The sequence below is a fragment of the Phodopus roborovskii genome, unplaced genomic scaffold, assembly GCF_943737965.1.
Source record: "Phodopus roborovskii unplaced genomic scaffold, PHOROB, whole genome shotgun sequence".
Classification (NCBI taxonomy): domain Eukaryota; kingdom Metazoa; phylum Chordata; class Mammalia; order Rodentia; family Cricetidae; genus Phodopus; species Phodopus roborovskii.
Genome location: NW_026126645.1, coordinates 7,789,376 through 7,816,872, shown reverse-complemented (window position 1 = coordinate 7,816,872; position 27,497 = coordinate 7,789,376). Strand labels below are relative to the sequence as shown.

Genomic DNA, 27,497 nt, shown 5'->3' with positions numbered 1-27,497 from the left:
GCTCCCTTACAGTTCAGAGGTTCAGTCCATTATCATCGTGGCGGGACATGAAGGTTTGCAGGCAGACATGGTGCTGGAGAAGTAGATGAGAGTTCTATATCCTGTAGACAACAGGAAGTAGTCTTGAGTATCTGGGGGGGGCGTATCTTGAGCATATGAGACCTTAAAGCCCTCCATAGTAAAACATTCCAATAAGACCATACCTACAAAGCCACACTTCCTATTAATGCCACTCCCTATGAGCTTTGAGCTTATGGGAGTCAATTACATTCAAACTACTTGCCTCAAATATATATATATATATATATATATATATATATATATATATATATGATAGTCAAGGTTGTGTTCTGTCTTCCATATGTACACAGACCTGGAAGAATTAGGTCTGCTGTTGGGGACCCCAGCAGGCTCCATCTTGCTTTCTGGTTGGACATCTGGAGGCATCCTTGGGACAGGAACCTACTGGTGGTCATCTGTTTCTGTTGTAAGTGATTTCTCCCTGAATAAACATCCATCAGCCTATCTGTTTTCCCAGATCCTTATTTAACCACAATAAAGGACTGCTGCCAAACATGAGAAGGGATCACATTCCATATTATGTCTCTAGTCCAGGAAAGATCAAAACGCAAAACGTGACTCCTACTAAACTCATAACTCTGTCAGGCCAACATAAACCATAAGTCAGGCCATAGATCCTGCTCAGCTGTCTCTCGTAGGTGTGGTTGTGGGCCCATTCTGTCTTCAAGTATCATGTTTCTGTCAGGAGGCCAGTGATTTCCCAGGGATTATGAGTGTCATTGGCATTTCCAGTACCTTGATGCAGCAGTCACTCCCTTGAGTGTTTCTGTATTGTTCCCTGCTGTTGTGATTTAAGAAAAGACGCCATTTGACAGTGTTCAAGCAGAGGGTTTTTTATTAGGGAAAGGGATCATAAAAAGGGGAAAGGGAAGGGGGGAGACCAGTCTCCGGTAACAGGAGCAGCAGGAGAGAGGAGAAAGGAAAGAAGGGGGAGAGAGAAAGGAACAGGCAGAGAGAGGGAGAGAAAGAGAGAGGGAGAGAAAGAGAGAAGGATGGGAGGTGGGCCGGGCCCTTTTAAAAGAGAACATAGTGAATATGCATGGGTGGTGCTCTTAGTGGCTGCAGCTGAGGTCATAACCTATCAGAACCCCAAGGACAGGCCAGCACAGATGTCTGAATACTAACACCTGCTTCTGTCCCCAAGTCACCCAGAACTCAAACAGTTTGGTTATAGAAACCAAAACCTTGGATATTTTCTTCAAAGGCAGTATTTGCAATACCCAGATATGCTGGCTAGTCTTGACATACAAACTAGAGTCAAGAGAGAGGAAAGAACCTCAGTTGAGAAAATGCCCCTACAAGATCCAGCTGTGAGGTATTTTCTTTATTAGTGATCAATGTGGGAGGGCCCAGCCCATGGTGGGTGGTGCCAGCCATCCCTGGGCTGGTGTTCCTGGGTTCTATAAGAAAGGAGGCTGAGCAAGCCATGAGTGAAAGCCAGGAAGCAGGACACCTCCACAGCTGAACATCAGCTCCTGCCTCCAAGCTTCTGCCCTGTTTGAGCTCCTGTCCTGACTTCCTTCAATGATGAACAGCAATGTGGAAGTATAAGTTGAATAAACCCTTTCCTTCCCAACTTGCTTTATAGTCACAGTGTTTCACTGAAGCAATAGAAACCCTAATTAACACCTGCCTTCACTCCACCCAGGAAGCACCATTATAAAACCTCATGCAGTCAAGATGATTTTTGTTGTTTCCCAACTGAACAAGGACTGCATAGAGTCAGGTTGCAGAATTTTGTGCCTGTCTGGGAGGAAGATTGATCAGGCTTGGGCACTTTCTATTCTAATGACCCTGGAAGTGAGTTCAGCTGGGAGTTTAAAATTCTCTCATCGGGAATGGGCTGGCAGCTACACAGCGAGTAGTTGTTCCTCACCGTGCGCCTGGGTTCCGCTGAGTCCGGTAGTGTGAGCAGGTCTTCCCGGGACATCTCTGGTCCTGTGTTCACGGAGCAGGCCAGTCAGGCTAATGTGTATCGGACCAATGCATGGAGAGACACACTAAGAATGGTTAAGTGGCTCTTGTCCCCGGAAGCAGGGGTGAGAGTGGGAGGGCTGTGGGGGCAGAAACTGCACAAAGTATCCCAGTTCTGTCTGGTTGGCTTGCTTCATACCAAATACCATCCTTACCCCAAGGAGGTGTGTCTGGATGAGACTGACCCCCAAGATTCTCCAACCTCCCAGCCCACCTGTCACCATACCCCCTCCACAGAGGAGATAAAAACAAACCCTCTGAGCTCGATCACTCTTTTACAAAAGCTTGTAGGGCTTATGAGCCTCAGTTTCTCCATCTGTAAAACGAGGTGTTCTAGGGCTGCCTGGAATACATAGTCATACCTGACACCCACCCTACACACACACACACACACACACACACACACAGAGAGAGAGAGAGAGAGAGAGAGAGAGAGAGAGAGAGAGAGGCAGGCAGAGGTGCTCAGAGCGCGGCCACGCCCCCGCAAAGGCCACGCCCCTCACCTGCTGACCCGCCCGCTGCGTTGTCATGACGACACGCGTACACAGGCCTGGCGGGGCAAGCGGGGTACTGGCGGAGCTGGAGACTCCGCAGAGCAGGCCACTCATCCTGGAGCTGTCTAGTGGCTCCCAGCCCGCAGGGCTCTCGAAAGAGGACAGGACACTAGCTTCCTCCACCTGCCAGGTGAGTGCGATTCCAGGGACGACTGGCAAAGAGCAGCGGTGATGGGAGAAGGCGTGTCCCCGACATCAAGCTCTCCAATCCAGGCTCCAGTTTCAGTGCAGCTGCCCAGACCCTTCCTCCTCAAGTGCAGTCACACCCTGTCACCAGAGGCATCCTGGTGGGACCTTAGGCCTCTACAATGTCCACCTGGTGCAGCTGGGATTAGGAGGGGAACTCCCTGCCTTAGGGGACCATTCAGCATCTGTCAGAGACATCAGCTATAACTCGAAGGAAATTAAGTACACAGCTGGCTCCCAGGCTAAGTAGCCCTCACAGAATGTTCACTCCATAGCCCATCTGTAACCCATCTCTGACTCACGTGTGATGGAAGCTGTTTGGCTCTTAGCAGGGTATCAAGAGAGCCAATCCACAGTTTAGCCCTTTTAAACCACCACAGTTATTTCCAGGCAGGTGAGGGACTGCCCAGGGCCAGACTAAGATGTAGAAACATCACCTAGCAAGGCATTGAAGGAAATAATCTGAACTTCTAAAATTCCGTCTAGGATTGACACTGAAATGCGGAATGAAAGGAGGTGCCCTCCTCAGCTAGTATTTGCTAAACACCTCTATCTGTCTGGTACAGCAGCTCTGGGCACTGGAGATTTTGTAGTGACCAAAACTGTCAGGCTGGCAGAGGTCCCCAAGATTTCACTCTACAAGCAAGTTATCAAGTGAGGGCAGCTACCAAGTGAGGGAAGGCAGGAGACTCCCGGACCAGAGATCCCCACGCCCCTTGCTTTGGCTGTCCTGCATCCACTCCGGGTTCCATCATGCAGGTGGATGTGGTGGTGCATGTCTGTGAACACAGCTCCCAGAAGGTGAAGGCAGAAGAATCAGGAGTTCAAGGTCATCCTTGAATGCCTAGCCCTAATTAGGCTCTGTACAGGGTGGTGATGGAGAGCAGAGACCCAAGTGTCCTCACCATCACAGTTAGAGCGTTGTTTTGTTGTTGTTTCTATCTCCAGATTAAAACTCTACTTTTTAGAAGTTTCTCATTTGAAAAGAAAATTATAACTGTTGCTCTTAGACCTGGCATTGAGATGGGTCTTGGGCACCTAGATGGAACACAGTTAGAATTCAAACAGAAAGATGCATTACCATCATGTTTTAGGAATGCTCAGTGTTTTTAAACTGTGCAGAACTTATTTTGGAGTGCATTGTGAGAAATACAAATGGATGGGTAGATGGGAAAGAAACCACAGCAAGCTGGGCATGGTGGTACACACCTGGAATCTTAGCACCTGGGAAGTAGAGATGGGGAAATGAGTTCAAAGTCATTCTCAGCTATACAGTGAGTTTCAGACCAGCCTGGGCTACCTGGAGAACCTGTCTCAAACCCAGAACATAATAGTGATGGTAACAATGATAGAAAACTTTCATTACAGAATCTAAGTGGCACGTTCATAGGAGTTCAATTTCTACCCCTTTCTCTTCTACCTTTTTTTTTTTTTTTTTTTTTAAATGTGTCTTGTGCAAGCATGTCTATGCAAATGTGTCCACTCGGTGCCCATGAAAGGCTGAAGAGGGATCAGATCTCCTGGAGCTGGGGTTGTGAATGGTCATGAGCCACCATGTGGATGCTGGGACAATCAAACCTGAGTCCTTTGTAAACCCGAGAAGCCAGTGCTTCCAGCCTCTAAGCCATCTTTCTGGCTTCTTTTCATTTTCTTTCTATGCACTCTAGCCCACTCTCAAACTCCCAATCCTTCTGTCTCAGCATCCACAGTGCTGGGTTACAGGCTTGTGACCCCACACCCAGCTCACCATCTACTTCAAGGATCTCTGTATATTTGACATCTCCATAGTAAAATGTTGGGGGAAATCCATGCAGAGTTCTGACCACACAGAACGCTACATCTTCCTACTTTATCTTCATAAATCAGTCCTTGGGTCAGTGAAACGGCTCAGCAGGTAAAAGTACTTGCCGAGCAAGCCCGAGGACCTGAGTTTGAGTCCCACCACCCATCCACAGAAGGAGGGAACTGACTCCAGCAAGTTGTCCTATAATCTTCATATGCTTACTGAGGTGTATGGACACCTGCACAAAATGCACGTGCATGCTTGTGTGCATACACACACACACACACAGTGTTTTAAAATTTTTAAAACAAATTACACCCTTTCCTAATTCAATAAAGTGATTTATAAAGAGAGTTTCCTATCAGTTGATGCTTGCTTTTTTCAATGGTCAATGCTTGGTGCTTTAATTTAAACTCAGTGGAAGCGCGTGGGTCTCTGAACTGGAGTTTGAGAAGCCCAAGTTAGCATCAATGATAACAGAGTTTGTTGTGTGCCAGGCAGCCTAGGAGAGAGTAACTCAGCCACATTGTCTGCACTAGTAAGTGCCGGATCATAACTAATCCACACGAGCAGGCAGAGTCATGGATAACTAGATGGACAGCCATCATCCGTGACATTCAGGTTGTGCTTGGCTGATTTAGAGCTTTGTTTTATTTCTTCCCCCAGTGAAGCAATACCATCTGGGGGCTGGAGAGACGGCTCAGTGGTTGAGTTCTGACTGAACTGCTCTTGCAGAGAGCCCAGGTCCAGTTCCCGACACCCCCATGGCAGACAACCACTTGTTTTTGTTTTTAATATTTGTTTATTTTATGTATATGAGTGCTCTATCTCCATGTATGCCTGCAGGCCAGAAGACAGCATCAGACCCCATTATAGATGGTTGCGAGGCACCATGTGGTTGCTGGGAATTGAACTCAGGACCTCTGGAAGAGCAGCCAGTGCTCTTAACCTCTGAGTCATCTCTTCAGTCCCCTCCCCCATTCACAACCACTTGTAACTCCAATCCCAGGGGCTCTGGTACCCTCTTCTGACCTCTACATGTTTCTGCATGCACTTGGTGCATATGTACACACTCAAGCGTGCACACATTCACTTAAGAGAAATAATTTTAAAAAATAAATACCTTGAATTTGATTATCAGATCTCAACCCTCTGCTAGTGATCACTATTAGGAGAGATGTCCTTTAAAAGGCATGTCCCTTGTCACCACCTGGCCACTCCCTCTCTCTATAGACCTCAGGACACAATGACCCTATGGCAACCACATCATCCCGGTCTGGCTTACATGTTTCCCTAACCAAAGCTTTTCTGGACCCTTCTGCAGGGAAATAGGAGAGAATGAAAGCCTATCTGAAGAGCGCAGATGGCTTTTTTGTCCTAAATAAAAGCACCACGATCGGCAAGCATGTGGATTCAGACCTCGTCTTACAGGTAAGAACATAATCCACCCCTGCGCTATGCTACCCCAGGGCTACTTAGTGCAAGGCTCTCAAAGCCCAAAGGCTACATCCAGGCAAGCCCATCCCAGTCCTCATGCTGCCAAAAATCCGCTGTCACATGCAAGAATCTTCCAGGTGGGGGAGGAGAGCTGAGTGTCACCTGGAGGTGATGGGCCTCCTGCCTGTTGCTGTATACACCCTCACATGTCCCAAGTTGTCCCTGACCAGAAGCAACCTTCTGGGTGAGTTCGGAAGGTGTGCACAGGGCAGGTGCATTGACCTGCCCTCTTCTGCCCTGTGCCAGGGGAGGCCTCTCTCTATCCAAAGCACGCACCCCACAAGTTCTTTCGCTTTCCATAGCCTGCCCTCAGAGGAGACCCGGAAGTCCAGGAATCTCTGAGGTGAAGCCTTGGGCTTAGCCGCAGCCTCCTTTGAGCTCACTTCACTCTTTGATGAGCTGTGGTTTGGCCAGAAGCCTCAGTTCACTGACAGCCAAGGAAGCTGAAGAAGTGAATAATAAAAACAGAGGTTCCGAGCCTCTTTAAATATTCAAGCAGGTTAAAATATGTATGGAAGAGCAGAGAGGCAGGGGATGGAGCCTCCTCCAGCAGGAGAGCAGGGACACCTGCACCATCACTGACCTGGATCCCACTTTAGAGTTACAGTGGCCCCTCTCACTGTCCTTGAGCCCTGAACTCAGCACTCTCCTCCATATTGATAAATCTGTTGTTTGGACAAGGTTACATCAATAACATCATATAGCGGGAGACCTTTTGAGTTAGGCATTTGTTTTGATTTGGTTTCCCTTTCACTCAGGCCTGGAGATGTATTTAGATTGCTATCTTGTTTCTTTTTTTATTACTGGGTAGTATTCCATGGTACAGACATACTGCCATTCATTCAACCATTCGTGTTAGGGACAATGAGATTATCTCTAGTTGGGGGTCGTTACAGATACTGCTCATTTCAGGTTGCTGTCTATTGCTATGACCAAAAGCAACTTGAGGAAAAGGGTTTGTTTGGCTTGCATGTTCTAATCGCTACTCAGCATTGAGGGACGCCAACTCAGGAACTCAAGGCAGGGGCTGAAGCAGAGGTCACAGAGGAACATGGCTTACTGGCTCACTCAGTTTTTTAAACACCCCCAGGACGAAGCTGCCCAGGGGTGGCGTCATCCACCGTGTGCTGACCCCTCCCACATCAACCATTAATCAAGAGATTCCCCACGGGCTTGCCCAAAGGCCAATCTGATGGAGGCATTTTCTCAGTTGAGGCTTCTCTTCCAAAACGATTCCATATTATGCCAAATTTATAAAATGTCTAACCAGCACAGTGCTGTGCACAGTTTCTAAGTGGTCATGAATGTCTGGGAATGTGATGAGAGGGTCACATAGCAATGTCTGTTTGGTACCTAGAGACACCACCAGCAATGTAAGGGGAGATGGTTCCGCACCCCACTTCAGCAGTGAGTGCTGTCCAGGGTTGCTTTATTTACATGTTAAAAGTGACAAGCGCCCCATAAATCTCCACATTTGCCTCATTTATGATTCTAGAGAAAGGGCATTCAGCATTCCGCCATCATATAGCAGGTTAGCTATAGCGCTTCTGGAAAGTTTGTCCAGTCTTAGAACAAATTCAAACAATTTAAAAGTAGTTCGGCTTTCCCGCCCTTGTGATATTCTTCTCACTGCTGGGACAAAAACCTGATGAAAACTACAGTGAACCTTGCTTGAGTGCACAGTATCCAAGAGCGCTCACTCCAGGGTTACTTGGCCCTTTGCATATGGTCAGAGCATCAATGGTGGCAGGGACAGGTGGTCGAGGAACTTCAGACCTCATGATAGATGGGAAGCAGGGAGTGGGGATACGTAAAACACCAGGCAGCTACAACGCCCAGAGCATGCCCCAGTGCCCGGTGATTCTCATCCCCCATGGAGGTCTCACCTCCCACTACTCACCACCTCCCAATCATTCTTACTGCAAAGCCAGGCATTGAACTGGAGTCCTCAGCATCACCATGGAAACCGCCATCCCAGAGACTCCAGAGTTGTGCTTCCCAAATGCCCAGAGCTAGCTTTCTCAATCAAGTAGATCATCAAAAATAACACCCTATGGTGGCTTGAATAGATACAGCCCCTATAGACTCATGTGTTTGAATGCTTGACCCATAGGGAATGATACTATTAGGAGGTGTGGCCTTGTTGGAGGAAATGTGACGCTGTGGGGTGGGCTTTGAAGTCTTATATGCTCAAGCTATGCCCAGTAGAGTACAGAGCTCACTTCCTGTTACCTGCAATCAAGATGTAGAAATCTCAGCTACCTCCCTAGCACTGTTGGCCTGCATGCTGTCATGCTTCCTGCCATAATAGACTAAACCTCTGAACTGCACAGCAGCCCCAGCTAAATGTTTTCCTTTGGTCATGGTGTCTCTTCACAGCAATAGAAACCCTAATTAAGACACCATCACATGCCCCTTTCTCATGATTTCCTACATGGCAAGTTCTCCATGAAAGGGCACAGGAAACCTGTTCAGTGCCCAAACTAGCCTAGTCTATAGAGGGAGTTCTGGCACAGCCAGGGCTACACAGGGAGACCCTGTCTTGAAAAACCAGAATGAGAGAGAGAACCATGGGAAGTGGCAAGTGGAGGTCAGAGGACAACTTTGTGGAGTTGGTTGTCTCCTCACACTTTTACAAGGGTGGCAGGAATTGGACTCACCTGCCTAGGCTAGCACAACAAACACTTTAAAAAAAAACTTTCTTTTTTTATTTATTTTTTGTGTATTTCACATCATGCATCCTGATCCCACCCATATCCTGTCCCCTCAAATCCACCGTCAGCCCCTGCAACATCCCTCCCTCCCTAAAAAAATAAATAAATAAAAAATAAAAAATTAAAAAATTAAAAAATAAAACTTAAAATAAAAAAAAAGGAAGAAGGGGAAACCTCATGATGGAAGGTGCAGTGTGACACATGAGTCACATGGTAGTGCCCTTTATCCAAACATCTTTACATGCAGGCGTTTATCAAAAACAATCATTGGTCTGGTTCAAGGCCCCTGGTCTCTGCTACACCACTGATACTGGCCCTCACTGGGACTCTTCCTGGACATCCCCTTGCTGCCCTGTGTCCTAGAGATCCTGTAGCCCTGAGTCTGCAGGACTGCCCTCCCTCCCCCCCCCCCCGCAGCAGATCACAGATGGGGTGTAGTTGAGTTGTACTTTCTTGTCCCAGCTGGTCCTGGCGCTTCAGCCCCAAATGAACACACAGAGACACTATATTATTAAACTGTTGGCTGATGGCTAGGGCTTCTTATTGCCTACCTCTGTCTTAATTATTAGCCCATTTCTATTAATATGTATCTTACCGATCTTAAAGGAATACCTGGCACACCCTACCCTCCTGGCCCTTCCATGATGTCTCTCTCTGCCTACCTTTCCCAGAATTCTCCTTGTCTCCTAGTCCCACCTGTCTCTCTGTCTCTGTAGGCCAAAGTGTTTTATTCATCAACCAGTAAGAGAAACATGTATACAGAAGGACATGTATACAGAAGGATGGGGTGGATGTTGGGGTGGGCCAGCACTTAACCCTGGCTCTGGGCCTGGGTAGTTGCAGAGTTGGTCAGCCCGCCAGATCTCCCCAGTCTTCACCACTGGGACAAGTTCTCCAATACTGCCCTGGCTAGTTTGCTCCTTGCAGCAATGAGCAAGGTGTGGGGCCAGCTCTCCTGCTTTCCCATCCTCAGGGCCAGCTCTACTGTGTCCCCAGTACAGGTGCAGGAGCCACTCTCTGGAGTGCTGCAGCGGATGAGGGGCAGGGCCAGCTCTACCACTGACAAGCACTTCACCTGCTGGGCCAGTTCACTGCCCTAGGGATCTCTTTTTGTGGACCCGACTATAAGACTAAAACAAATCATAATGGTTTGAAAAGGCATAGGCTTCTAGCACAGACAGATCTGGGCCTGGACCTCTTTCAGCCATTTTCTGGCTGTATGGCTTTAAGCTTATGTTCCCCATCTGTAAACCATGTACCTCTCTGGGTTCCTGTGTTGCCCGCACAAGAAGAGGCATCCAAACGCCTGGCACACAACGCTAAGTAAATAACACCATGATCATTATTATGGTCTCATAGAATGAGGCTGAGAAATTCTCAGGAGCACTAGGTGGAGGGGTACCTTTTGGAGCACTGGGGGAGGGGCACCTATGGAGACTGAAAGCTGTTTGGAAAAGGGAACTAATGAGAATCATTATTACACAGGCAGAAACTGGGTGGCATTTGATATAAAAATAATTGGCCACCTACAACCCTTGGCCTCATCCAAATGGGAGTCACCAGGGTAGAGCGATAGCTCTGTAGTTAAGAGAGCATGTTGCTAATGCAGACCCCAACCCACATGAGACTCACAACTGCCTGTAACTCCAGTTCCAGGGAATCCAACGCCCAGCAAGTGCACACACCCACACACCCACACACACACACACACACGTAAAAATAAAAATTCAAAAAGTCACCCCACTGAATGAAGTTGAGCCGGTGAGGCTCAGTGGGTAAAGGGGTTTGCTGCCAAGTCTGACCATCTGTGTTTGATCCTGGGACCCACGTGGTGGAAGAAAACAACCAGTTCCTGCAAGTTTTCCTCTGACCTCCACATGTGCGCCACGGCATAGCACACTCCCAAACTAATTAATGTTTAAAAGACCTTACAATCAATAACTAATTTTATTTGCTTAGGTCAGTTCTAAAGGATGAGGAACCTATGCACTAAGACTTCTTTCCATTGGAAACCCCAACCTCATATTGGGCGTCGATGTCATTGTATTTTGACATTACGTTCCCTGATGAAAGGAAGTTGAGTACTTAAAGTCACAGAAAGAAGCCAGGATTGGTGACATGGACCTTCATACCCAGCACTTGGGAAGCAGAGGCGGTTAGATTTCCATGAGTTCAAGGCCAGCTTGGTGAAGGGCTGCATAGTGAAACTGTCTCAAAAATGAAAACAAAACAAAGTATAAGGGGAAAAAAATCAAATATAAGCATATGACTTAGATACAGCTAATTTCTGGGGCTTGCCTTCCAGACTTTTGTCTACCCCTGTATAGATTTAAGCCCCCTTGTGACAGCAGGAAGCCCACCTTAGCCAGCCTGGTCTCCACTGTTAACACTACACATTCATTTCATATTTATGTGTCATGACAGCAGCTAGGGCAGGGCAGTCACATGATCCGGCAATCAGGAAGCAGATACACGCCATGAGTGCCCACAGATGTGCTAATAGTCACATGTCAGCATCAGGGCTCTAAAGGGAAGGCCAGTCATGGAAAACTCAACTACACAAGGGAGCGAGGGAATTGCACACCCTGGAGTGTGAGGCTGTGTGGTGACTACCGAAAGAAAAGCCGTGGTCGTGGGAAGACTGGGAAGGGGGCTGAGGGGCAGGGGCGAATCCTCATGTGCTTATTAGGATACAGGGCCAGGCTGGGAGAGCAAGGGGAGAAAGGAAGGAACTGAGGGACTCTCAGAAAGGGAGGGTACCGAATCTCCAAACGGCCACTCTGGCTGCAGCGTGGTTAGACTCCACTCCCTGACTTACCCCAGCTCAGAGCTAAACTCTCCGGAAGTGTAATTTAATATTGGAAGTGGTTACTGACTGCTCTCTCTCTCTCTCTCTCTCTCTCTCTCTCTCTCTCTCTCTCTCTCTCTCTCTCTCTCTCTCCTCTCCTCTCCTCTCCCGTCTCCTCTCTCCTTCTCTCTCTGTATCTCTCTCTGTCTCCCTCTCCCTCTCTGTCTCTCTCTCTCTGCTGTGAGGCCAGATGAGGGTGTGGGATCCGTCAGAGCTGAGTTACAGCAGGTTGTAAGCTCCCTGACGTGGGTGCAGTTAATGAATTTCAGAGCTCTTCGAAAGAGCAGCCAACTCCCTTAACTACTGAGCCATCGCTTCAGCCCAACTTTAATTTTGAGACAGCTTTTCACTGAATCTGGAGCTTAAAAGCCCGGGCTCCTGAGATCCACCTGTCTTCCCCCTCCCACGTACCCCCATGGCTAGGGTTACAGGTGCCCTGCCATGCCTGGCATTTACGGTGGAATCAAAAGCCACGTTCTCTTGCTTGCATAGTAAGCAGGGTACCAACTGAGCCATCTGTTGGGTCTCGCTCACTATGTTGGTCTTGAACTCCTGGACTCAAGCGATCCTTCTGCCTCTGGCAGCTTCAATGACAGGTGCATGTCACTGTGCTTGATGAGCACAATTGTTACTTGGGCTCTGCTGAGAAAGGCTTCAGTTCTTTTTGAATGAAGAAATGTCCCCATCCAGTGGCCAATGGACTTTTCACCTGTTTACAAGATTGTTAAATGCAGACTCCTACCTAACTTTCAGATTCCTCCACTCGCCACATCCCAGCATTCTCTCTCCTACCCCCTTAGTTCTGTTACGACTGATGTCATTGTCAACCTGGCAGGCTTTAGAATCCCTTGGAAGCATACCTTTTGAAGGTGTGTCCATGAAACTGGTCCCATAGAGGCATGACTGTGCTCTCTGGCTGAGCAGCCTAGCCACACTGGCATGTTCCAGGCCAGTGAGAGGCCCTGAGCCATAGAATAAGGTGAACAGCACCTAAGGAAAGAGGTTGGCACATGCATACACTGTCACATATGAACATGCATACACACAGTGCCACCCCTAAGGAATACAAACCACTATTATTATCCTCTCTCTCATACCAGAGTGTATAAATGGGTCTTAGAAAGGGCAAAACCACACAGCTAGTCAGGAGTGGTTTTAGACGCGAGACAGACTCCAAGCTTTCCCATCTGGCTTAGGGGGACACCCAAAATTCCTGTGGCCTAACAGAGATAATAAAGCAGCCACCTAAAGTCATGGAATCCTCAGTGAGAGCTAACAGTAAATGGAGACGATGACAGACTCAGGATCCTCCTTTGCGGCAACACGTTGGGCTGGTGCCCTCTGCTGGGAAACTAGGGTAACTACATATTTTTCCAAGGACTGTCTTGAGGCTGTACTAGGGTCGCCATAGTGTCCTACCTGGGGTACAAAGGTCCGGTTCTCAGAGTAAACAAAGCTTAGGTGCCTCTTTAAACAGAATCCTGTCAGAGTGGGGCTGGAAAGGATATCCAGCAGCTAGCGTGAGGTTCTGGATTCAGTGACCAGTGCTCTGTCTTGGCAAAAGTGGTAGTTTGAAAGAAAGTGGCCTCCAAAGGGAGTCTATTCCCTTTGGATATCTATTCCATTATTAGGAGATGTGGCCTTGTTGGAGTAGATCTGGTTTTGTTGGAGGAAGTGTGTCACAGTGGAGGCGGGCTTTAGGGTCTCATATGTTCAAGCCATACCTAGTGTCTCAGACCACTTCCTGTTGCCTACAAGCCAGGATATAGGACACTCAGCTACTTCTCCAGCACCATGTCTGCCTGCACACCACCCTGTTGCACCATGACGATAATGGACTACACATCTAAAGATGTAAGCCATTCCAATTCAGTGTTTTTCCTTTGTAAGAGTTGCCATGGCCGGGGCTGGAGAGATGGCTCGGTGGTTAAGAGCACTGACTGCTCTTTCAGAGGACCAGGGTTCAACTCTCAGCACCCACATGGTGGCTCACAGCTGTCTATAGCTACAGTTCTAGGGGACCCAACACCCATGGCAAAACACCACTGCAAATAAAATAAAACCATTTTTAAAAAGAGTTGCCATGTTCATGGTATCTCTTCACAGCAAGCTAAGGGTCAGAGAGGTTTGGTGAAGTGGGCAAGCAAGGCTAAGCATTCAGTACAGAGTGAATCTCTAAAATGGGGCCTCCCCACAAAAAGCTTTGCAGTTGGGGCCATCTCTTTCTTTGAGAGAGACTCTTGATCTGGCAGAGTAAATGGGAAACTGGTTGGTTGGTTTTTGGTGGCCACGTAGGTGAAGTCAGCTTTGCCCCAGTAAAGTACAGGATGCCGGAAAGCTGTGCAGCCTCCTTCAGTCACCACTTCTGAGCATGTGCAACGGGGAACCTTCGTGGTGGCACTGTCATAAGACCACGTTGCTGGGAAGTGGTTGGGACTGCCACTGGCAGCTAAGTTAGAATAGAACATTTCCCTCCTTATGTTAACTTTCTGTTTCAAACAATACATTTGTTATCACACAGCTCTCGGGTCAGAAGTCTGGGTGGATTCAGTCTCTGTTCGGGGTCACTCAAAGCCAAAATCAAAGTGTTGGTGGATCTGGGGTCATTCCTGCCATCTGGAGATGGTGTGCCTTCCATGCTATTCAGGCTTTGGAAGAATTCAGTTCCTTGCAGTTACTGAAAAGAGACCCCCTTTTCCTTGCTGGGTGTCGGTTGGAGGACATAGTTGGGTTCTGGAAGCTGCCCACATTCCATGGCTCCTGGTCCCTTTTGTCTTTAAAACCAGCAACAGAGGCTGGTTGTCTGCGATTCCCCTTCAGACCCCTCTCTAGATCCAGCAGCTGTCTGGTGTGTGTGTGTCTGTGCAAGTGTGTGAGATTGTGCACACGTGCATGCATGCGTGCATGTGTGTAGATCAGATGACAACTTCAGGTGTTATTTTTCAGGTACACACACACTTTTTTTTTTTTTTAACAGTGTCTCTCAGTGGCCCAAAGCTCACCAAGTGGGCTAAGCTGGCAGGCCAGTGAGCCTCAGGGCTTCACAGCTAGGATTTCAAGCATGCAGCACCATGTGTGACTTTTTACACGGGGACACCCAGGCCCTTGTGCTTACAAGACAAGCAAGCTCTTCACCAACAGAGACATCGCCTCAGCCCTTGAAAGCCACCCCCTCTCCTGTGATGAGCCAGGCCTGCCCACAGATTAACAGTCCATCAAATGTATGTGATGCCATTTGCTGCAGAGCAGAGGGTAGTAGCAGATCCATGAATCCCCTCTAGTCTGAAACGTCACTGTAGCTGGAACCCTGTTCTGACTAATCCGGGTTGTCAGCTTCACACACCTGGAAAGAGGGAGCCCTCACAGAAGAGTTGCCTCCACCAGATTGGCCTGTGGGCATGTCTGTGGGGGCATTTTCTTGAGTGCCGGTTGATGTGGGAGCGCTCAGCCCCCTCTGGGTGCTATCATCCCTGGGTGGTTAGGACTGGGTGGTTTAACAAGGGCTATTGAACATGATCCTGGGAGCAAGGCAGTGAGTGAGTGAGCACCACTCCCCCATGGCTTCTGATTCCGTTCCTGCCTGCAGGTCTCTGCCCTGGATAAACTGTAACTGTAAACCAAATAAACCTCCTTCCCCCGAGTCGTTTTTGGTCAGTGTGTATCCCAGCAACAGAGAAGTAAACTAGGATAGGACCTGAGCTTAGATTCCCGGCTCCTACAGGAAAAGCCAGGTCTTCTGGAAGCCCAGGCCTCGGGATGTGTAGATGGGAGGAGCCCAGGGCTTGCTGGCCAGACGATCCATCCTATGTAACGATGCATGGAGAGACACTGTCTCAAAAGTTAAGGCAAGGAGTGACAAAGATACCTGCTAAGTGACAGGCACTCAGTGGGGAGACTGGGGCAGATGTCTACTCACCTGAGACAGGGAACTGACAACAGACATAAGTACGGATACCACCAAAGTCCAATATGGTGAACCAATGCGTTTTGTCGGGGCTACGTACAGGAGCAGAAGTGACTCAAAGACAGCTGTATCACCAAGCACCACCCCAGCACAGGTGACAGCTCACAAAAGCTGGGAACCTGGAACACACTGCAGAGCCTTTGGGAGGGGGGGGTCAACCCACCCTTTCACTGGGGTCACCTAAGACTATCAGAAAACACAGATATTTACATTATGATTCATAACAGTAGCGAAATTATAGTTATGAGGTAGCAACAAGAATAATTTTATGGCTGGGGCCACCACAGCCTGAGGGACTGTATCAGAGGATCCCAGCATTAGGAAGGTTGAGATGAACATTCTGTTGTTTCATCTGTTTTAACATCTGGTGTCTTAAGTACCTTCCCTCCAAGATGGACACTTTTTTGTTTGTTTTTGGGTGTTTTGTTTTGTTTGAGATAGGGTTTCTCCATGTAGCTTTGGAACTCACTCTGTAGACCAGGCTGACCTCGAACTCACAGAGATCTACCTGTCTCTAGCTCCCAAGTGCTGGGATTAAAGGTGTGCACCACCACCTCTCTACTCAAGATGGACAGTTTTATCTTGGTGAAAACTACAGCACAGCACCATCCAGTGTTGATCTTGCCTCCACATACATGGACAGACACACAGACACACACACACACACACAGATGTACACTGGTAAGGACTCAGCAAGGAGGCTCAGTGTCATTCCCTTCTGGCAGCCTACGAGCAGCAAGCATCAAGGATGTTGTGATTTTCATTTTCCCGGACCCTGACTATCTTTCTCTTTCTCAGTCCTCAGACATTGACAACCACCATGCGCTCATTGAATTCAACGAGGCTGAGGGCAGCTTTGTCCTTCAGGACTTTAACACCCGCAACGGCACCTTTGTTAACGAGTGCCACATTCAGAACGTGGCGGTGAAGCTGATCCCTGGGGACATTTTGCGGTTTGGCTCCACTGGGCTGACCTACGAGCTGGTCATTGAGAATCCACCCCAGGTGAGCGTGGCCTCTGCGTGGTCGGGGGTGGTGGCAAGGTGCTATGCTGGCGCATGCGTGTAGTACCCTTCTCAGATACAGCAACTGGGAGCATTCTGCATGCCCACACTGACCACACAGGGAATAGCAAAGACTCCATCCAAGCCATGTGCCTCCCAGGGGGCTTTGCAGAGGTGGGTGTGTCAGCGCCCCCTGATGGGCACTTCCTTGCATTACATGAGATATTAAGGGGAGTCTGGAAGCAGAAGGGTGGTTTTGACAACAGAGATGGGTGCTTCCCTTCCCGGCTGCTCAGCTCTTGCTGGGGCTTCTCTCTGGCCCACACGGATCTTCCATATGGCTGTCTTTTCTATTGTACCTGACGCTGAGAGGGTATATCTATAAAGTCCATGTCTAAATAGGTGGTAGACACATGCCAATTGTTGTTTTGGCCCAGATCAGAAATGGGTCTGAGGTCACACCCTAAATTACGACCTCGATTCAGGTGAAAGAAAACTTGGAACTCGTGCAGCCTCAATCCTAAGGAAGCTATCAGTTAGCAGGCTTGGTGGCAAGAGCCCTTTCTACTGAGCCATCTACATAGTGTGGTATTGCTTCTAAAAACCACACTTCACCATGGTGAAATTGTTCCACAATGAAATGCATGCGTTACGAGGGTGGGTCTGGTGGTTTTGACGGGTGACTACCCCTGTAAAAATATGCCTACAACTACAACAGGCAATGAATGTCGACACTCCTTCCTCCTCGTGGATGTGGCGGTCATTTGCTTGACAGCTGCCATCAGCAGCTTCACCCAAGTGTGGGTTACTCAATCTGAATTCCACCTGCTGTTGTGTAGACACCTCAGTGGAATCAAGTAAATTCTGAGCCAGCCCTCACACCATCTGCTTAGAAAACTCTTCCCTTCCACGCTCCCATACGAAGCCTGTGACATTCCTGACTCCTTTGATTGTCTGTTTTTATTTCTTTTCTCTAAAATTGTGGCAAAAATACTTTTGACATGGAATTTACCATTTATCCACAATCACGGGGGTAACTCTGCTTGCCTTCCGTCCATTCTCTCTGTTTTGTATCCCGTCACAGCCCCAGCTTAGGGTGCCTCTCAAACACTAACACCCTCTCCTCAGCGTGCGCACCCCCGGTCACCCAAACCATCATTATGTCTCTGGCTTTGTAAAAGCAACTGCCTGGCGTCTATTGGTTGCTTGTCTTGTTGTAAGAAAGTGCCTGACACAGCAGAGGCTCATGGGTCAAGGGGATACAGTCCATCACGGTGACAGGCATATAGGCAGCCGGTCACAGGGCGCCCACAGTCAGGAAGCAGAGAGACACGGATGCTGGTGCTCGGCTCAGTCTCCCCTTTTTATGCCCTCTAGGGGACAGCGCTGCTTACGTTCAGGGTGTGTCTTCCCACCTCCCTTAACTACTGACAACCCCTCACAGACATGTCTAGGGGTGTGTGTGCCTCCTAGGTCAGCACAAGATGAATGATGGGCTGGGTGGCTCAGCTGCTTTCCTGTGAATTCACTCTCTGTTTGCCTGATAACCCAGGCCTGTGGCCTACAAAAACAAACAAACAAAAAGGACAGAGGGACATATTGAGAGTGGCTCATCTCACATTTGAGGGACCTTTTATTTGTCTTGTCTCACATGTGATACCCAGGCCGGCCTTGAACTCACTATGTAGCCAAGGATGTCTTTAAGCTTCTGATCCTCCTTCGTCCATTTCTCGAGTGCTTCCGTGACAGGCGTGCTCCACCACACGTGGCTTATGTGGCCCTAAGGATGGAACCCAGGGCTTAATTCATGCAGAGGAGCACTCCACTAGCTGAGCCACATCCTCAGCCCTTACCTGACCTTCGGGGCTTCTGTTTCTAATTTCTGCCAAGCAAATCCATGTGAGTCATGCATGAGCTTTTTCTCCTTTTGGATGGATTTCTGTGGATGCAGGAGGACCCACCCATGCTGGTATAGATGAGGCCCATAAGACCTCAGCCTTCCCAGCCCCGTGTGTGTGAGTGTGTGTGAGTGTGAGTGTGAGTGTGTGAGTGTGAGTGTGTGTGAGTGTGTGTGTGCGAGTGTGTGAGTGTGTGTGAGTGTGTGTGAGTGTGCGAGTGTGTGAGTGTGTGTGTGTGAGTGTGTGAGTGTGTGAGTGAGTGTGTGTGTGTGAGTGAGTATGTGAGTGTGTGTGTGTGAGTGTGTGAGTGTGTGAGTGTGTGAGTGTGTGAGTGTGTGTGAGTGTGAGTGTGTGTGAGTGAGTGTGTGTGTGAGTGAGTGTGTGTGTGAGTGTGTGAGTGTGTGAGTGTGAGTGTGAGTGTGTGAGAGTGTGTGAGTGTGTGAGTGTGTGAGCGAGTGTGAGTGCGTGAGTGTGTGAGTGTGTGAGTGTGTGTGTGAGTGTGTGAGTGTGTGTGAGTGTGTGTGAGTGCGTGAGTGTGTGTGAGTGAGTGTGTGAGAGAGTGTGTGAGCGTGTGTGTGAGAGTGAGTGTGAGTGAGTGTGTGAATGTGTGAGAGAGTGTGTGTGAGTGCGAGTGTGCGAGTGTGTGAGTGTGTGAGTGTGTGTGAGTGTGTGAGCGTGTGTGTGAGAGTGAGTGTGTGTGAGTGTGCGAGTGTGCGAGTGTGTGTGAGTGTGTGAGTGCGTGAGTGAGTGTGTGAGAGAGTGTGTGTGAGTGTGTGTGAGTGAGTGTGTGAGTGTGTGTGTGTGTGCACACACTTTGGCACATGTGTACAGATCAGAGGGTAACCTTAGGTGGTGTTTCTCCCCTTCCACTTACTCGAGTGAGACACGATCTCTTACTCATCTCTGTGTACACCACGCTAGCTGACCCATGGGCTTTGAAGAACTCGCCTATCCCCACACCCTGTCTGTCTCACCTTCCCCGTGCTGGGATTACCACCACACCAGGTCTCACATGTGTTCTGGGGATATGAACGTGGGTCCTCAAGTTTGTATGCAGCATGCACATTACCCACCAAGCCATCTCCTCAGCCCCCAGGTTTCCTCTCAGTAATGGCCAGGTCTCCTGAGCTCTAATCTAAGAGGACTTTGCCAGAACCCAGTGCACTCTGGTCTTGTGAGAACTCAAGCCACAGCCCTCCCCACACCACACCCCACATCCCCGGAGCCTGCAGCAGCCTGTGCTGACAGGGCTGACACGTGGTGGAAAGGGAAGCCTCCATGATGGAAAATATGTACTGAGCCACAGGCTTTCTCTGCTGTCCAGAGCACTACCACAGTCCCTGGCGACCCTGGTCATTCTCTCTCTTCCCTAGTTGATAGTGACAGTGGTGACTGGTAGCCAGTGTTAAGAGGTGTTAAACATCAGGAAGGACACCAGGCACTTCGTGTACACTCTCTAATTCGATTTTTGCAAATCAAGTAGTCACCATTAATAGCTGAGGCTCAGAGTCACACACACACTCATCACTTGTCAAATGGAAAGGGGCAGAGGACGAAGCTGGACATGGTTTTGCTTAATGATAAATGCTGTGCCCTTTTCCAGAGGGGACAGATCAGCAAACTCCAGTCCCCAAGCATGAGAAATGTGCACCCCTCTCTCCTCCATAATAAGAGCACTGACCCAGACTACTAAAAGCAAGGAAATCTATTTTACAACTTTGCAAGTCCCAACATTAGACCAGCATGGCTGGCACCTGAGAGTGCGGAGGATAGCTAGTATAACCCTGCTGCCAGCCCTCTCTCCTCCCGATCCTCATTGGCCGATCCTCATTGGCCGAGTGAGCAGGTGGGTGTAACCCCCACATCAGCCACTTGGGCCTTGGCTTTCTTTAGCTGTTTTACATTTGCCTGTCTCGTTTTAAAAAGATTTATTTATGTATAATGAATACAGTACTCTGCCTGCATGTATGCCCACACACCAGAAGAGGGCACCAGATCTCATTACAGATGGTCGTGAGCCACCATGTGGGTGCTGGGAATTGAATTCAGGACCTCTGGAAGAGCAGCCAGTGCTCTTAACTGCTGAGCCATCTCTCCAGGCCCCATTACAATTTTTTAAAGATTGTTTATTTTATTTTTGTTTGCATATGCGTTCAGGCTCATGCATGCATGAGTGCATGCCTGCCTCTGTGTGTGTGTGTGTGTGTGCGCGCACGCGCATGTGCACACATACACAAGTGCAGGCATGCACTCAAGCTTATGCACATAAGTGCAGTTGCCTGCAGAGGCCAGAAGGAGGTGAATACTCTGGAGCTGGGGTTACAGGTGGTTGTGGGTGCTGCGAACCAAACCCTGGCCCTCTACAGAAGCAGCGCTCTCTGAGCCCTCCTCCAGCCTCTTTCTTAACCAAAGAGTGTGTGTATGTGTGTGCCTATCTTTGCTTTTCAGACTGTTGATTTTAAAGCTTGTCAGGCACATGGCTTTGTCGCATCCTCAGGACATCAGAAAACAGATGTTGTTACATTGCGACTCATAACAGTAGCGAATTTACAGTTATGAAGTAGCAGAGAAAGTAATTTTATGGTTGGGGGTCACCACAGCATGAGGAACTGTGTTAAAGGGTAAGAACTGCAACAGGGGGGTTGGGAGCCACTGCTGTAGCTGGAGTGGGGTTTTGCAGCTGTAGTGGGGTTCATGGCTGTAGCTGTAGCGGGGTTTGCGGCTGTAGCTAAAAGTGGGGTTCACGGCTGTAGCTGAATGGCCTTTTATTTCCTGTTTCTCTAAAGTTCCACAATCTGTCTTAGTCTAAATCTCCTCTGGGCCACTGTTTAAGTTTCATGCTTCTATCTGAGCCTGTCAGACCCTGCGGAGAGCCTTTAATTGCGGACACATAGCGGCACTTGTATCCCATGTCAGTGAGCTTATTGTCCAGGAAATTCTATTGTTATCAGGAGTCAGAAACCCAGATCAAACTGAGCAACAAACAAACAAAGCCATGTAACTGGAAAGCGCCTGCTTTGGGCCTAGCTGGATCCAGGTCCTCTGACGAGCTCAGGAATCTCTGGCTTCAGTGGCCTCACCGCCTCAGGCAGATTCTGCACTGGGCTCTCTTGCAGCAAGGTCTCTGCCAGCAGCCCCAGTGCCAGGGTTGTTTTCATTGATTTGTCTTGGGTTGTGTGCCCGTCTGCAACTTCTCACTGATGCCAGAGGCATGGGTGCTCTGATTGGCCAAGCGTTTTCTTGGCATGGAGGGGATGAGCTCTGTTGGGGTTACACGGACTCAGAACTGAGAGGGAAGACAGTCAGTGGGCAAAGTGCTGGCTGGCAAGCATGAGTTTGGTCTTTGACTTCTCTACATTTTTCATGTGGGCATACGTGTTTACCCAGGCATGCAGCGTGTTTGCACACATGTGGGGGTGCATGTGCACTGGTGTGCATGCATGTGGAAGCCCCCGGTTGATGTCAGAACTCACCCTCAATGGCACTTTCACCTTATTCACTGAGGCAGGGTCTCTCAATCAAACCCAGAGCTCACCGACATGGCACCTCTCAGTAGCCAGCTGCTCTGCCTTGGAAGGCCTTGGCCCACCCAGCATTTCCATGGGTTCTGGGAATTCAAAGTCCAATCCTCACATTTGTGAGGCAGGAGCTTTAACTCCTGAGCTGTCTCCCCAGCCCTGAAGATGTGGGTTTGATCCGCAGAATCCTCAGGATGGCAAGTGCCCTGAGGAGGTGGTGATGGAGGCCCTGAGGTGCCATTAGAGTAGTGACACAGGTCAGTCCTCTCTCTGTCCATGACAGCCACTGGCAATGGGACAACTGGAAGAAGTGTCATTAGAACTCTGTTACCATGACAACCTCTCTGTAAATCCAAACGTATGTCAAAAAAAAAAAAAAAAAAAAAAAAAAAAAAGGCTGGTGTGCATATGTGTGTGTTCGTGTGTATGTGTTCATGCGTGTGTCACTGTATAGAGAGTAGAGGGTGATGTCAACCTTATAGGTATATTTGCATGCAGCTACCAAACCCCCTTGCTCTGAGGACTTGGTGGCCCCGAGGGGTCCCAGCCAGGCATCCTGGAGACTGTCCCCTAGTCTGAATGCACCAGGGTCAGAGCTGTCAGAAGGCCCTGACAGACCAAGGTAAAATGTCCTCCTTGCTCCATTCTCTCAGAGGCTCCCGTTGTCTGCCGACGACACCCATAGTTGTCTCCTTCTCACTGGATGAGGGCATTGCCTAGCAGGTTTCTCTGTGGTAGAGTCAGTTTCCACTCCAGAGAAACAACTAGCAAGTCATTAGTTTTAATTCAGCCTCCACGGGAGACCTGTGCCACCTCTGGGCAAGCATATCCCACAGGGAACTCCCCCACAGCTGTTTATTTTAATCAGTTTATTTTAATCAGTATATAGGAGGACAGGCTTCTGTCTACTTATTTTATACTTTGATTTATAACTGGCTGTCACTTATTTTGATGGCTTCAGAACATGTGTGGGGCGGATGGAAGCCAGAGGACAACCCCTGGTGTTAATCCTCAGAATGCTATCTCCCTTGTTTTGAAGCAGGGTCCCTCTCTCTCTCTCTCTCTCTCTCTCTCTCTCTCTCTCTCTCTCTCTCTCTCTCTCTCTCTCTCTCTCTCTCTCATTAATCTGGAGCTCACTGGGCGGGCTAGACTGGCTGGGCAGTGAGTCCTAGGGATCGTTCTGTCTCCACATTCCCGGTGCTAGGATTAGATTACAGGCGTGAACCAGCACGTCTGCCTTTTGTATGTGGATGTTAGGGTTCACCTCAAACCCTTGGGTTTACACACAGCAAGTCCTTTCCCAGCTGAGCCATCTCCCCAGACTGTCTTGTCTTTCTGGCACTCAAACCGGTCTAGCCTTGGCCACTGGGTGCTTTTCTCAGGCAGGATGTTTGTCTCTGCAACACGCCTAGTGTTTTTGTTTTGTTCTTCAGTGTGTCCCTGTTTTCTGCTATTGAAAGATGCAGAAGTGTATCTTCTTCCTGCCCCGGCCCCGGAATCAGCCAAACCACCTTTGCTTGCACCACTCTGCTTGGCCAAGTGTGAGTCCAGATGGGTCAACAGACACCATCAGTAAGTGCCAGGCACTATGCCAGGTGCTGGGCTCAGCCAGCGCTCAGCGCTCGGTCAGTCATTGTCTAATGAGTAGCTCTGGGGAAAAGGGAAGCCTGTGTGAATAGCATGGATGTTACTGATACACTGTACAGCACATCCCTTACAAACATAGTTACATAGGTGCTTGCTACTGTGACTCCTGGACACAAAGAGTCTCAGCAAATGTTGCCATCCCTACCCCAGCTCATGGTGAGTGAGTTTGTAACCCAAATCTTGGTGGGATCCATGCTTATGTTTATAGGTAAGACAAGAGTGAAATAAGATGTGTGACAGCGGAGGGGACCTCACGTGTCCATCAACTCCTAATAGACCTCTCTGCTGCTGGCTCGGATGCTGGCTCCCACATACTGGAAGACTGTGTCTGCTGTTCAAAATGTAGTGGCTGCAGATATGACACTTATGTGTATTGTTAATGTGGTGTCCAGTATTGTCTTGGGGGGGCAGAGTGTGAGTGGGTGTGGTATACACATGTGTGCAGGTACGCTCACTCATGCGTGTGGGAGCCAGAGGTTGACATTGGGTCTCTTCCTCCATCACTCTGAACCTTGGACAAGGTCATTCCCTGGACCTGGACCTCACTGTTTCAACCAGACCGACTGCCCAGTGAGCTGTGGGGATCTGTATTGCTGAAACCCTGTCTCAAAAAAAAAAGCAATTGAGGAAGACCAACCTCTGAACTCCATGCATGCACATTCACACAGGCAAATTCTCTCTCTCTCTCTCTCTCTCTCTCTCTCTCTCTCTCTCTCACACACACACACACACACACACACACACACACGCACAAAGGCTGTCATCCATCCCAAAGTGTTGTCAGGGTCTAGTGCAAGCTACATCCTACATCTTTGAGCTCTGTGGTGTTTGGGCACAGAAGACCCTAGGGTCCAGCCTGGTCTACTCTGCCCTGCTTTTGGAGCACATGCTCCTTGAACCAATCCTCAGTCACGCCACGAGATGCGACTGCTGGATACCTAGTCCCTCCCACTATGTAGCATGGGCGGGGGGGGGGTGCCCAGAACCCCCCAGATCCAGAGATGGGGAGTGAGTCCTGCCTGTGGTCTGGGAGGTGACATTGTCCCTCAGTACCCTTGCCGTTAAGTTAGTTCACCCGAGATGCATTCAGCCTGAATGTTCAGTAATCCAGTCAGAACAGTCTAGGAGAAGAAGAAAAAAAAAAAACCCCCACACACACACACAAAAACCTGAGGCTAGAGGGCCCAGCCAGGAACAGAACTCAGCCATATCCCCTTCCTGGAAACAGACTCAAAGTGGGTCAGTGGGCTAGTGTTCCTAGGTGACTCAGTTTCCCTGGACCCTTTCTCCTCTCTGGCTCTAAGTATCCTAGGATGCCCAGGATCCTGCCTCACACCAGGTCAGGCCCTGAGCAGGGGACAGCCTTCCTTTGATGGGGACATGGCAGATGAGATCTCAGTAAGCTCCAGTTTAGAAGTGCACCTCGTGGGTCTAGTGTTTAAAGAGAGGTGACAGCCTTGGAAATACAGGGGCCACAAAGCTCTCAGCAGAGCTTGGCGCTTGGGAAGTGGGATGGGTTTGCCCAGAGGGAGGAGAGAGCCAGGGGTAGGGCATGGGGACACACATTCACGCACACACAGAGGTAAGGGGGAAAGGGAGGAAGGGGGGATAGACACAGAGGACAGAGAGGGAAGTGGGGAGGGAGAGAGAGAGAGAGAGACAGAGAGAGGGAGGAGCTGTGCCATCTAGAGCCCTGGCCCTCTCCAGCGGTCCCTGAGCCTGGGTGACTCATCCAAGGGCTGCCGTGGGAATAGGTGAGCCCGGTGCAGCAGACCGCAGCCCTGTTGCCGTCATCACTGAATGACAAGGCATGGGGGGGGGGGAAGCTCATTACAAGTTCTGCGTCAGCTCCACACTGTGTGCCCCCAGAGGGACAGACTCTGACGTCTCCCCTGGGGGAAGGCTCCACTGAAGCAGCCACAGGTACCTTCATCAGGTTCCAGAATCCAGGTGTCTACGAAGCACCCGCTGGAACTGGGCATTCAGGAGGATGAAGGTGGATGAGGCAGCATCCCACACTGACCCACAGAGGGACCACAATGTGGATGGGAGAACTTGGACAGGGAGAGTCCCTGGAGCAGGCCTGACTCTCAGTGACCAGCTCACCCTTCCCTCCATGCCCCTGTTTGCACTGGTCCCAACATGCCTAGTGTCAGGCAACAGATACAGGGGTGAGTGAGAAGGGGAGAGGTCCAATTTCCTGCAGGGTGGCATCATACCAGTTCAGCTGCTCAGCGCGTGTCAAGGCTTGGGAGAAGTCACGTGTGAAAGTCTTGGATGAGGGTCCCAGGGTCGGGCGCTGGGATGGATCGTGGTGGGTGTGGATGGGTTAGAATAGTTTACTGACACCATGGACAGACAGAGAGACAGACAGCAGGATGGTATGGGCTCTGAGGAGAGTTCAGGCCCTGGAACCAGAGATTGACAGCAGGGTGGGGTCTCTGAAGAGAGGAATCAAGGCCCACAGGGCAAAAGCGAAGCCTCCTTTTACACATTCCCAAGGATGGGAAGGTTTCACGGCTCACACCTGCAGCCAGGCTCTCAGGTTCCCAGGCAGGAGGCAGGAAAGGGGTGGGGAACGGGATGGATGCTGCCAGTACCGCCTTTGATGTAAAGTGCCTTCAAGGTGAGAGACCTTGGTCCCTGGTGTCTGTCAGTGTCTGTGAGGGGGAGGAGGCCTGCAAGTGTTGAGGCCTGAACAGCAGCTTGATTCTCGCAAGTGTTTACAGCGTGATCTTGCCCGGCCTCAGCATCATCGGCATCGGTGCATTAAATGAGCAAATACGTGGGGGGGGGGGGTCTCTCGGCAGAGTAGGATGGTGACCTAGGGTCCCAGGGCTATGACTCTGCCCCAAACTTGAGGAGCATACAAAAAGGTTTCCTGGAGGGAATGGCTCACAAGCTGGGTCATGGGGCAAGCCACGCTGTGCCTGAACGCCACCTCCTCTGAGCCTATTGTGTTTCCTGCAGGTCTCCTGCCCATGGGTGAGGGGCTCAGCACCCTGGCCAATGCCGCAGCCACCTAGGGCCTCACAGCAGCCACACCAGTCACCCTCGCCACCCCACATGCCCTTCCACCAGGGCATCCAGCCACCATCAGTGCAGAGAAGTTGGTCACAGGGTTGCCCCAGGCCCACCATGGTCCCGCCTGCCCCTCACCAGCGGCCCATGAGTGCCAACGGGAAGATGTTTTCCTTTGTGATGGACCCCAAGTCCCCCGTCATCAAGCAAGGTATGTACCAGGAAATCCTGGAAAGGATTTAACACTGAGAAGATAGGTGGGTCTTGTTCTGCACTCTGACTCTACAAATGGACTGTGATTATAAAATGCATAATGGTGGGCAGGCAAGAGGGCTGAGTAGGTAAAGGGGCCTGCCACCAAGTCTGACAACCTGAATTTGATTCCCAGAGCCCACAAGGTGGAAGGAGGGAACTAACTCCTGCAAGCTGTCCTCTGACCTCCTCACACATGCTAGGGGGCGTGTACACAGAGTTTAAACGAAATGGGGGCGGTGCTGGAGAGATGGCTCAGAGGTTAAGAGCACTGGCTGCTCTTTCAGAGGTCCTGAGTTCAATTCCCAGCACACACATAGCAGCTCACAACCATTTCTAACTCAAGTTCCAGGGCATCTGACACACCCTAACCTTCTTCTGGCCTTCTTAGGCACAGTACTCATACACGGCCTGGGCATACACACAGGCAAAACACATCACATCAAATTAATAAGTCTGTAAAACGTTTTGAGTGGGGCAGTGGTAACACACACCTTTAATCCCAGAAGCAGGCAGAACTTTGTGAGTTCAAGGCTACCCTGGAGAGTTGGGCTCA

General features: G+C 49.6%; 1 protein-coding gene across 1 annotated transcript in view; it reads left to right on the top strand.

The window, feature by feature from the left end:
* The first annotated feature begins 2,674 nt into the window (after window positions 1-2,674).
* Fhad1 (forkhead associated phosphopeptide binding domain 1) overlaps window positions 2,675-27,497 on the top strand; it is a 105,396-nt gene continuing 80,573 nt past the window's right edge. Inside the window, exons 1-4 of the mRNA XM_051173674.1 lie at window positions 2,675-2,739; window positions 5,903-6,009; window positions 16,400-16,606; window positions 26,639-26,900. Of these exons, the coding sequence (XP_051029631.1) occupies window positions 5,917-6,009; window positions 16,400-16,606; window positions 26,639-26,900 (562 nt within the window). The 5' untranslated portion in view covers window positions 2,675-2,739; window positions 5,903-5,916. The remainder of the gene's footprint in view (window positions 2,740-5,902; window positions 6,010-16,399; window positions 16,607-26,638; window positions 26,901-27,497) is intronic.